Below are 12110 nucleotides of genomic sequence, written 5' to 3'. Positions count from 1 at the left end.
GGGTGTGGGATATGGGGTATGGGGTATGGGATATGCAGTATGGGGTATGGGGCACGGGATATAGGGTATGGGGTAGGAGATATGGGGTGTGGGGTATGGCATATGGGGTATGGGGTGTGGGATATGGGGTGTGGGGTGTGAGGTAGGGGATATGTGGGATAGGATATGGGATATGGGATATGGGATATGGGTTATGGGATGTGGGATGTGGGGTGTGGGGGGCCGGTGACCCTCCGAGCCCAGCACCCCCCGTGTCCCCCCCTTCCCCTGTCGTGCCCCCCCCCCCCATGTCCCCCCCCCCCGTGTCCCTTCCCTGTCACCCCCATCCTTGTGTCCCCCCATGTCTCCAAAGCTGTGCCCCTGTGGGCCTGCACCCCACACCCCGCACCCCATATCCCACACCCCATATCCCATACCCCATATCCCATACCCCATATATTACACACCCCATACCCCACACCCCATATCCCACACCCCATACCTCATACCCCATATCCCAAACCCCATACCCCATATCTCATATCCCAAACCCCATACCCCATATCCCATATCCCAAACCCCATACCCCACACCCCTTATCCCATACCCCATACACCCCACACCCCTTATCCCATACCCCATATACCCCATACCCCATACCCCACACCCCATACCCCATACACCCCATACCCCATATACCCCATACCCCCCACACCCCACCCCATATCCCATACACCACATACCCCCCATACACCATATACCCTACACACCCCATATACCCCATACCCCATATACCCCACACCCCATATCCCATACCCCATATATCCCACACCCCATATCCCATACCCCATATATCCCACACCCCATATCCCATACCCCATATACCCCATACCCCATATACCCCACACCCCATATCCCATACCCCATATATCCCACACCCCATATCCCATACCCCATATATCCCACACCCCATATACCCCATATACCCCACACCCCATATCCCATACCCCATATATCCCACACCCCACACCCCACACCCCACATCCATGCACAGGCACACACAGGCAGCTCCGGGGGGGGGGGGGGGTGTTTATTGTGGGGTTTATGGCTTTGGGGGGGCCCCCCCAGCCCCACATGGGGGGGGACAAGGACACTGTGGGGGGGGGAGGAACACATGGGGGGACCCCAAATACAAACACATTGAGGGGCCCCATAGAGACACATGGGGGGGGGGCTTAGATATTGGGGTGCCCCCCATAGACACATATAGGGGGGCCCCCATAGACACCCATTGAGAGGCTCCCCCCATAGACACACATTGGGGGGGTCCCCCCCTATAGGAACCCATTACAGGGGCCCATAGGCACCTATGGGGGGGGGATCCCCCCATTAACACACAATGGAAGGGTCCCCCCCCATAGACACACATTGGGGGACCCCCCCATAGACACCCATTGGGGGGGGATCCCCCCATAGACAGACATTGGGGGGACCCCCATAGACACACATTGACGGGGGGGGCCCCATGGATATGGGGGGGGCCCCAGATGGGGTTTGGGGTCCTCCCCCCCCCCCCCCCAGAGTTGGGGGTCACAGTGGGGGGGGGGTCCCCATATGGCTTCGATGTTGGGGCCCCCCCCCAGGCTGGGCTGGAGCCTGTAGGAGAGGTGAGGGGGGGTCCAGTATGGACCAGTGCCCCCCAGTATGGACCAGTGCCCCCCAGTATGGACCAGTGACCCCCAGTATGGACCAGTGTCCCCCCAGTATGGAGCAGTGACCCCCCCAGTATGGACCAGTGACCCCCAGTATGGACCAGTGCCCCCCAGTATGGACCAGTGCCCCCCACTATGGTCCAGTGACCCCCCCAGTATGGACCAGTGCCCCCCAATCTGGACCAGTGACCCCCCCAGTATGGACCAGTGACCCCCCCAGTATGGAGCAGTGACCCCCCCAGTTTGGACCAGTGACCCCCAGTATGGACCAGTGACCCCCCCAGTATGGACCAGTGCCCCCCAGTATGGACCAGTGCCCCCCAGTATGGACCAGTGACCCCCCCAGTATGGACCAGTGCCCCCCAGTATGGACCAGTGACCCCCCCAGTATGGACCAGTGCCCCCCAGTATGGACCAGTGACCCCAAGTATGGACCAGTGCCCCCCAATCTGGACCAGTGACCCCCCCAGTATGGAGCAGTGACCCCCCCAGTGCCCCCCAGTATGGACCAGTGACCCCCCCAGTATGGACCAGTGACCCCCAGTATGGACCAGTGACCCCCCCAGTATGGACCAGTGCCCCCCAGTATGGACCAGTGACCCCCAGTATGGACCAGTGCCCCCCAATATGGACCAGTGACCCCCCGTATGGACCAGTGACCCCCCAGTATGGACCAGTGACCCCCCCAGTATGGACCAGTGACCCCCAGTATGGACCAGTGACCCCCAGTATGGACCAGTGCCCCCCAATATGGACCAGTGACCCCCCCAGTATGGACCAGTGACCCCCAGTATGGACCAGTGACCCCCCAGTATGGACCAGTGACCCCCAATATGGACCAGTGACCCCCCAGTATGGACCAGTAATGGACCAGTGACCCCCCAGTATGGACCAGTGACCCCCCAATATGGACCCCCCCAGTATGGAGCAGTGACCCCCCCAGTATGGACCAGTGACCCCCAGTATGGACCAGTGACCCCCAGGATGGACCAGTGACCCCCCAGTATGGAGCAGTGACCCCCCCAGTATGGACCAGTGCCCCCCAGTATGGACCAGTGACCCCCCAGTATGGTCCAGTGACCCCCCCAGTATGGTGCAGTGTCCCCCCCAGTATGGACCAGTGCCCCCCAGTATGGACCAGTGTCCCCCCGATTTATGGACCAGTGCCCCCCAGTATGGACCTCCCAGTATGGACCCCCCCCAGTATGGACCAGTGACCCCCCAGTATGGACCAGTGACCCCCCCAGTATGGACCAGTGACCCCCCCAGTATGGACCAGTGACCCCCAGTATGGAGCAGTGACCCCCCAGTATGGACCAGTGACCCCCAATATGGACCAGTGACCCCCCCAGTATGGACCAGTGACCCCCAGTATGGACCAGTGCCCCCCAGTATGGACCAGTGCCCCCCAGTATGGAGCAGTGGTTCCCAGTCCCCCCAGCACACCCCAGTCCAAACCAGTTCAAACCAGTCCAAACCAGTTCAAACCAGTCCAAACCAGTCCAAACCAGTCCAAACCAGTTCAAACCAGTCCAAACCAGTCCAAACCAGTTCAAACCAGTCCAAACCAGTTCAAACCAGTCCAAACCAGTCCAAACCAGTTCAAACCAGTTCAAACCAGTTCAAACCAGTCCAAACCAGTTCAAACCAGTCCAAACCAGTTTAAACCAGTCCAAACCAGTCCAAACCAGTCCAAACCAGTTCAAACCAGTCCAAACCAGTCCAAACCAGTTCAAACCAGTCCAAACCAGTCCAAACCAGTCCAAACCAGTCCAAACCAGTCCAAACCAGTCCAAACCAGTTCAAACCAGTCCAAACCAGTCCAAACCAGTCCAAACCAGTCCAAACCAGTCCAAACCAGTTCAAACCAGTTCAAACCAGTTCAAACCAGTCCAAACCAGTTCAAACCAGTTCAAACCAGTCCGTACCAGTTCAGGAGGCCTCTGCCCTGTCCCCATGCTTGTCCCTCGTGGAGCCCTTCGCCAGTCCCAGCGCCTTCTCCTGCACAGGGACCAAGGCGCAGGGGGCCCATGGGTGCCACAGCCCCTATGGCACCCATGGGTGCTATTGCCCCTTATGGGTGCTGTGTCCTCTATTGCCCCCTATGGGTGCCATTGCGCCCTATGGGTGCCACTGCTCCCTATGGGTGCCATTGTCTCCTATGGGTGCTGGGGATCCCTATGGGTGCCACTGCCCCCTATGGGGGCCGCTGCCCCCTATGGGTGCCATTGTCCCCTATGGGTGCTGGGGATCCCTATGGGTGCCACTGCCCGCTATGGGTGCTGGGGATCCCTATGGGTGCCACTGCCCCCTATGGGTGCCATTGTCCCCTATGGGTGCTGTGGTTCCCTATGGGTGCCGCTGCCCCCTATGGGTGCTGGGGATCCCTATGGGTGCCATGGTCCCCTATGGATGCCACTGACCCCTATGGGTGCTGGGGATCCCTATGGGTGCCACTGCCCCCTATAGGTGCCAGAGTCCCCTATGGGTGCCATTGTCCCCTATGGGTGCCACTGCCCTTATGGGTGCCACTGCCCCCTATGGGTGCCATTGTCCCCTATGGGTGCCACTGGCCTTATGGGTGCCACTGCCCCCTATGGGTGCCATTGTCCCCTATGGGTGCTGGGGATCCCTATGGGTGCCATGGTCCCCTATGGGTGCCATTGTCTCCTATGGGTGCAGGGGATCCCTATGGGTGCAACTGCTCCCTATGGGTGCCATTGCCCCCTATGGGTGCTGGGGATCCCTATGGGTGCCATTGCCCCCTATGGGCGCTGGGGATCCCTATGGGTGCCACTGCCCCCTATGGGTGCTGGGGATCCCTATGGGTGCCACTGCCCCCTGTGGGTGCTGGGGATCCCTATGGGTGTCACTGCCCCCTATGGGTGCCACTGCCCCCTATGGGTGCTGGGGATCCCTATGGGTGCCACTGCCCCCTATAGGTGCCATTGTCCCCTATGGGTGCCGCTGCCACCTATGGGTGCCATTGTCCCTATGGGTGCCACTGCCCCCTATAGGTGCCATTGTCCCCTATGGGTGCCATTGTTCCCTATGGGTGCCGCTGCCCCCTATGGGTGCCATTGTCCCCTATGGGTGCCATTGTCTCCTATGAGTGCCATTGCCCCCTATGGGTGCTGTGTCCCCTATTGCCCCCTATGTCCCCCATGGGTGCTGTGTCCCCTATGGGTGCTGTGTTCCCTATGGGTGCTGTCCCCCCTATGTCCCCTATGGGTGCTGTGTCCCCTGTGGGTGCTGTGTCCGCTATGGCACCCATGGCTGCTATGTCCCCTATGGGTGCTGTGTCCCCTATGGGTGCTGTGTCACCCATGGGTGCTGTGTCCCCTATGGGTTCTGTGTCACCCATGGGTACTGTGTCCCCTATGGGTGCTGTGTCCCCCATGGGTGCTGTGTCCCCTATGGGTGCTGTGTCACCCATGGGTGCTGTGTCCCCTATGGGTGCTGTGTCCCCTATGGGTGCTGTGTCACCCATGGGTGCTGTGTCCCCTATGGGTGCTGTGTCCCCCATGGGTGCTGTGTCCCCCATGGGTGCTGTGTCCCCTATGGGTGCTGTGTCACCCATGGGTGCTGTGTCCCCTATGGGTGCTGTGTCACCCATGGGTGCTGTGTCCCCTATGGGTGCTGTGTCCCCCATGGGTGCTGTGTCCCCTATGGGTGCTGTGTCCCCCATGGGTGCTGTGTCCCCTATGGGTGCTGTGTCCCCCATGGGTGCTGTGTCCCCTATGGGTGCTGTGTCCCCCATGGGTGCTGTGTCCCCGATGGGGGCCACCCATGGGTGCTGTGTCCCCTATGGGTGCTGTGTCACCCATGGGTGCTGTGTCCCCTATGGGTGCTGTGTCCCCCATGGGTGCTGTGTCCCCTATGGGTGCTGTGTCCCCCATGGGTGCTGTGTCACCCATGGGTGCTGTGTCCCCTATGGGTGCTGTGTCCCCTATGGGTGCTGTGTCCCCCATGGGTGCTGTGTCCCCTATGGGTGCTGTGTCCCCCATGGGTGCTGTGTCCCCTATGGGTGCTGTGTCCCCTATGGGTGCTGTGTCCCCCATGGGTGCTGTGTCCCCTATGGGTGCTGTGTCCCCTATGGGTGCTGTGTCACCCATGGGTGCTGTGTCCCCTATGGGTGCTGTGTCCCCTATGGGTGCTGTGTCCCCTATGGGTGCTGTGTCACCCATGGGTGCTGTGTCCCCTATGGGTGCTGTGTCCCCCATGGGTGCTGTGTCCCCTATGGGTGCTGTGTCCCCTATGGGTGCTGTGTCACCCATGGGTGCTGTGTCCCCTATGGGTGCTGTGTCACCCATGGGTGCTGTGTCCCCTATGGGTGCTGTGTCCCCTATGGGTGCTGTGTCACCTATGGGTGCTGTGTCCCCCATGGGTGCTGTGTCCCCTATGGGTGCTGTGTCCCCCATGGGTGCTGTGTCCCCTATGGGTGCTGTGTCCCCCATGGGTGCTGTGTCCCCTATGGGTGCTGTGTCCCCTATGGGTGCTGTGTCACCCATGGGTGCTGTGTCACCTATGGGTGCTGTGTCCCCCATGGGTGCTGTGTCCCCTATGGGTGCTGTGTCCCCCATGGGTGCTGTGTCCCCTATGGGTGCTGTGTCACCCATGGGTGCTGTGTCCCCCATGGGTGCTGTGTCCCCTATGGGTGCTGTGTCACCCATGGGTGCTGTGTCCCCTATGGGTGCTGTGTCCCCTATGGGTGCTGTGTCCCCCATGGGTGCTGTGTCCCCTATGGGTGCTGTGTCCCCTATGGGTGCTGTGTCACCCATGGGTGCTGTGTCCCCCATGGGTGCTGTGTCCCCTATGGGTGCTGTGTCCCCTATGGGTGCTGTGTCACCCATGGGTGCTGTGTCCCCTATGGGTGCTGTGTCACCCATGGGTGCTGTGTCCCCTATGGGTGCTGTGTCACCCATGGGTGCTGTGTCCCCTATGGGTGCTGTGTCCCCTATGGGTGCTGTGTCCCCTATGGGTGCTGTGTCACCCATGGGTGCTGTGTCCCCTATGGGTGCTGTGTCCCCTATGGGTGCTGTGTCCCCTATGGGTGCTGTGTCACCCATGGGTGCTGTGTCCCCTATGGGTGCTGTGTCACCCATGGGTGCTCACCTCCACCAGCGTGTGCCAATGCTCCACCGGCTGCCGCGGGTTCTGCAGCATCCGGGCCCAGTGCTCGCGGCCGGGGCCCTCGGCGTCGCTGCCCACGCGGCACAGCCCGATCACCTCATTGTGCCCTATGCTGGGACCCACAGCGGCGCCGCCTCAGACCCACAGCGAGCCATAGAGACCCATAGAGACACATAGAGACCCATAGAGACCCAGAGAGACCCATAGAGACCCAGAGAGACCCATAGAGACACATAGAGACCCAGAGAGACCCATAGAGACCCATAGAGACCCATAGAGACCCATAGAGACCCAGAGAGACCCATAGAGACCCAGAGAGACCCAGAGAGACCCATAGAGACCCATAGAGACCCATAGAGACCCAGAGAGACCCATAGAGACCCATAGAGACCCAGAGAGACCCATAGAGACCCAGAGAGACCCATAGAGACCCATAGAGACCCATAGAGACCCAGAGAGACCCATAGAGACACATAGAGACCCAGAGAGACCCATAGAGACACATAGAGACCCATGGAGACCCAGAGAGACCCAGAGAGACCCAGAGAGCATCCCCATAGTGCCACAGAGCACCCCCCCATAGCGCCCCCTAGCGCGCCCCACAGCGCCCCATAACCACCCTCCCATAGCACCCCATAACCCCCCCCCCACACCCCATGGACTCCCATAGCACCCCATAACCACCCCATAGCACCCCATAACCCCCCCATAGCACCCCATAACCCCCCCATAGCGCCCCATAACCCCCATAGCGCCCCCATAACCTCCCCCAACCACCCCACAACCCCCCCCATAGTGCCCCACAGCGTGCCCCATAACCACCTCCCCCAACCACCCCATAACCACCCCCCATAGCGCCCCATAGCGCCCCATAACCACCCCCCCAGCGCGCCCCCTAGCGCGCCCGATAGCACTCCATAATCCCCCCATAGCGCCCCATAACCACCCCCCCATAGCACCCCATAACCACCCCATAACCAACCCCACAGCACCCCATAGATCCCCATAACCCCCCCCATAGCACCCCATAACCACCCCCCATAGCACCCCATAACCACCCCATAGCACCCCATAACCACCCCCCATAGCGCCCCATAACCCCCCCATAGCGCCCCATAACCACCCCATAACCCCCCCATAACCACCCCATAGCTCCCCATAACCCCCCCATAACCCCCCATAGCCCCCCCATAACCCCCCCATAGCGCCCCATAACCACCCCCCATAACCCCCCATAGCACCCCATAACCACCCCCCATAGCGCCCCCCAGCTCCCCACCAGTCGTAGTCGAGCACGGCGAGGGTGATGCTGACGTGGTGCACGCTGTCGTGGGCCACGTCGAAGACGAGCGCCTCGTTGAAGCTGGGGTTCAGGGTGTTCCTCTTGATCGACGTCTTCCGCTTCTTGAGCCGCCGGCCCTCGGCCATCAGCGACGCCTTCACGTAGGGGTCTGGGGGCAGAGAGACCCATTGGGACCCATAGGGAGCCATTGGGAGCCATTGGGACCCATAGGGAGCCATTGGGAGCCATTGGGAGCCATAGGGAGCCATTGGGAGCCATTGGGAGCCATTGGGAGCCATAGGGAGCCATTGGGACCCATAGGGAGCCATTGGGAGCCATTGGGAGCCATTGGGAGCCATTGGGAGCCATTGGGAGCCATTGGGACCCATAGGGAGCCATTGGGAGCCATTGGGAGCCATTGGGAGCCATTGGGAGCCATAGGGAGCCATAGGGAGTCATTGGGAGCCATTGGGAGTCATTGGGAGCCATTGGGAGCCATTGGGAGTCATTGGGACCCATAGGGGGCCATTGGGAGTCATTGGGACCCATAGGGAGTCATGGGGACCCATAGGGAGCCATTGGGAGCCATAGGGGGCCATTGGGAGCCATTGGGACCCATAGGGAGCCATTGGGAGCCATTGGGACACATAGGGACCCATTGGGACCCATAGGGAGCCATTGGGAGCCATAGGGAGCCATTGGGAGCCATAGGGAGCCATTGGGACCCATAGGGAGCCATTGGGAGCCAATGGGACCCATTGGGACCCATAGGGACCCATAGGGAGCCATTGGGAGCCATTGGGACGAATTGGGACCCATTGGGACCCATAGGGACCCATTGGGAGCCATTGGGACCCATAGGGAGCCATTGGGAGTCATTGGGACCCATAGGGAGCCATTGGGAGTCATTGGGAGCCATTGGGAGTCATTGGGAGCCATTGGGAGCCATTGGGAGCCATTGGGACCCATAGGGACCCATAGGGAGCCATTGGGACCCATAGGGAGCCATTGGGAGCCATTGGGACCCATAGGGAGCCATTGGGACCCATAGGGAGCTATTGGGAGCCATTGGGAGCCATAGGGAGCCATTGGGACCCATTGGGAGCCATTGGGAGCCATTGGGAGTCATTGGGACACATTGGGACCCATAGGGGGCCATTGGGAGCCATTGGGACCCATAGGGAGCCATTGGCAGCCATAGGGAGCCATTGGGAGTCATTGGGAGCCATAGGGAGCCATTGGGAGCCATTGGGACCCATAGAGAGCCATAGGGACACACTGGGAGCCATTGGGAGCCATTGGGACCCATAGGGAGGCATAGGGACACATAGGGAGCCATTGGGACCCATAGGGACCCATAGGGACCCATAGGGAGCCATTGGGAGCCATAGGGAGCCATTGGGAGCCATAGGGAGCCATTGGGACACATAGGGAGCCATTGGGAGCCATTGGGAGCCATAGGGAGCCATAGGGGGCCATTGGGAGCCATAGGGACCCATAGGGGGCCATTGGGAGTCATTGGGACCCATAGGGAGCCATTGGGAGCCATTGGGAGCCATTGGGAGGCATTGGGATCCATAGGGAGCCATTGGGAGCCATTAGGACACATAGGGAGCCATTGGGAGCCATTGGGAGCCATTGGGAGTCATTGGGAGCCATAGGGACCCATAGGGGGCCATTGGGAGTCATTGGGACCCATAGGGAGCCATTGGGAGCCATTGGGAGCCATTGGGATCCATAGGGAGCCATTGGGACACATAGGGACCCATTGGGAGCCATTGGGAGCCATTGGGAGCCATTGGGAGTCATTGGGAGCCATTGGGAGCCATTGGGAGCCATTGGGAGCCATTGGGAGTCATTGGGAGCCATTGGGAGCCATAGGGAGCCATTGGGACCCATAGGGGGCCATTGGGAGTCATTGGGACCCATAGGGAGCCATTGGGACCCATAGGGAGCCATTGGGAGCCATTGGGACCCATAGGGAGCCATTGGGAGCCATAGGGACCCATAGGGGGCCATTGGGAGCCATTGGGAGCCATAGGGACCCATTGGGAGCCATAGGGAGCCATAGGGAGCCATAGAGATCCATAGAGACCATAGAGACCCCGAGGAAACCATAGAGACCCATAGAGCCCATCAAGACCCATAGAACCCCACAAACACCCCATGGAGCCCTAAGACCACCCCCAAGCCCACCCCACAACCGCCCCACAACCACCCCCCAGCTGCCTCACAACCACCTCCATCTGCCCCACAACCACGCCCCAGCTGCCCCACAACCACCCCCTGGCTGCCCCACAACCACCCCCCGCCTGCCCCATAGCCGCCCCACAGCCGCCCCCTGGGAGCCCCACAACCACGCCCCGGCTGCCCCACAACCACCCCCCAGCTGCCCCACAACCACCCCCCCTCTGCCCCACAGCCTCCCCACAGCCGCCCCACAGCCTCCCCACAGCCGCCCCACACCTGCCCCACAGCCTCCCCATAGCCTCCCCACAGCTGCCCCACAGCCGCCCCACACCCACCCCACAGCCTCCCCATAGCCGCCCCACGGCCGCACCACGGCCGCCCCACAGCCTCCCCACAGCCGCCCCATAACCGCCCCACAGCCGCCCCACAGCCACCCCACAGCTGCCCCACAGCCACCCCACGGCCACCCCACAGCCGCCCCACAGCCGCCCCATAACTGCCCCACAGCCGCCCCACAGCCTCCCCACACCCACCCCACAGCCTCCCCACAGCCGCCCCACAGCCGCCCCATAACCGCCCCACAGCCGCCCCACAGCCTCCCCACAGCCGCCCCACAGCCTCCCCACAGCCTCCCCACACCCACCCCACACCCACCCCACAGCCGCCCCACAGCCTCCCCACACCCACCCCACAGCCACCCCACAGCCGCCCCACACCCACCCCACAGCCGCCCCACAGCCGCCCCACACCCTCCCCACACCCACCCCACACCCACCCCACCCCCCCACACCCACCCCACACCCACCCCACAGCCCCACACAGCCACCCACCCCACACACCCACCCCACCCACCCCACCCCCACCCCACACCCACCCCACACCCACCCCACACAGCCACCCCACACCCACCCCACACCCACACCCACCCCACACCCCCCACAGCCGCCCCACAGCCTCCCCACACCCACCCCACACCCACCCCACACCCACCCCACACCCACCCCATAGCCGCCCCACACACCTCCCCACACCCACCCCACACCCACCCCACCCCACAGCCTCCCCACACCCACCCCACACCCCCCCACACCCACCCCACACCCACCCCACACACCCACCCCACACCTCCCCACACCCACCCCACAGCCCCCCACACCCCCACACCCACCCCACAGCCCCACCCCACACCCCACCCCATAGCCGCCCCACAGCCGCCCCACAGCGCACCCGAGAGGCCGGTGAGGTCCATGGCGCGCAGGTTGGCGGCGCGGATGATGGTGACCGTGAGGCGCCCGGCCGTGGGGAGGTAGCACAGGGAGAAGTTGAGCTCGCCCAGGTCGGCCTTCTCCTGGCAATGGGGAGAGAGGGGATGTGGGGGGGGGGGGGGTTATGGGGTGAGGGGTGTGGGGTATGTGGGGTATGGGGTATATGGGGTATGGGGTGTGGGGTATATGGGATATGGGGTGTGGGGTATATGGGGTATGAGATGTGGGGTGTATGGGGTATGGGGTGTATGGGGTATATGGGGTGTGGGGTATGTGGGGTATGGGGTGTGGGGTATACGGGGATATGGGGTGTATTGGGTATGGGGTGTATGGGGTATAGGGATATGGGGTGTGGGGTATATGGGGTATGAGATGTGGGGTATATTGGGTATGGGGTGTGGGGTGTATTGGGTATGGGGTGGGGTATGGGGTATGGGGTGTATGGGGTATAGGGGATATGGGGTGTGGGGTATATATATAGGGGTATGAGATGTGGGGTATATTGTGTGTGGGGTGTGGGGTGTATTGGGTATGGGGTGTGGGGTATAG

At 61.8% G+C, this 12110-nt stretch overlaps 1 protein-coding gene across 1 annotated transcript; it reads right to left on the bottom strand.

The window, feature by feature from the left end:
- Positions 1 to 1616: 1616 nt before the first annotated feature.
- On the bottom strand, positions 1617 to 11649 carry LOC130611405 (synaptotagmin-3-like). Its single transcript, XM_057432110.1, has 5 exons — positions 11524 to 11649; positions 8104 to 8275; positions 6807 to 6936; positions 3620 to 3692; positions 1617 to 1635 (listed from the first exon to the last, which is right to left on the bottom strand). Exons 1-4 carry the CDS (start codon positions 11543 to 11545, stop codon positions 3624 to 3626), a joined length of 393 nt encoding a protein of 130 aa, XP_057288093.1. The 5' UTR covers positions 11546 to 11649; the 3' UTR covers positions 1617 to 1635; positions 3620 to 3623.
- Positions 11650 to 12110: the final 461 nt, after the last annotated feature.

This window comes from Pezoporus wallicus, unplaced genomic scaffold, assembly GCF_028554395.1.
Source record: "Pezoporus wallicus isolate ANWC-B61680 ecotype Strahan unplaced genomic scaffold, APGP_CSIRO_Pwel_v1 contig_14095, whole genome shotgun sequence".
Classification (NCBI taxonomy): Eukaryota; Metazoa; Chordata; class Aves; order Psittaciformes; family Psittacidae; genus Pezoporus; species Pezoporus wallicus.
The sequence above is the reverse complement of the archived record's forward strand: the minus strand, read 5'-3'. Positions and strand labels throughout refer to the sequence as shown.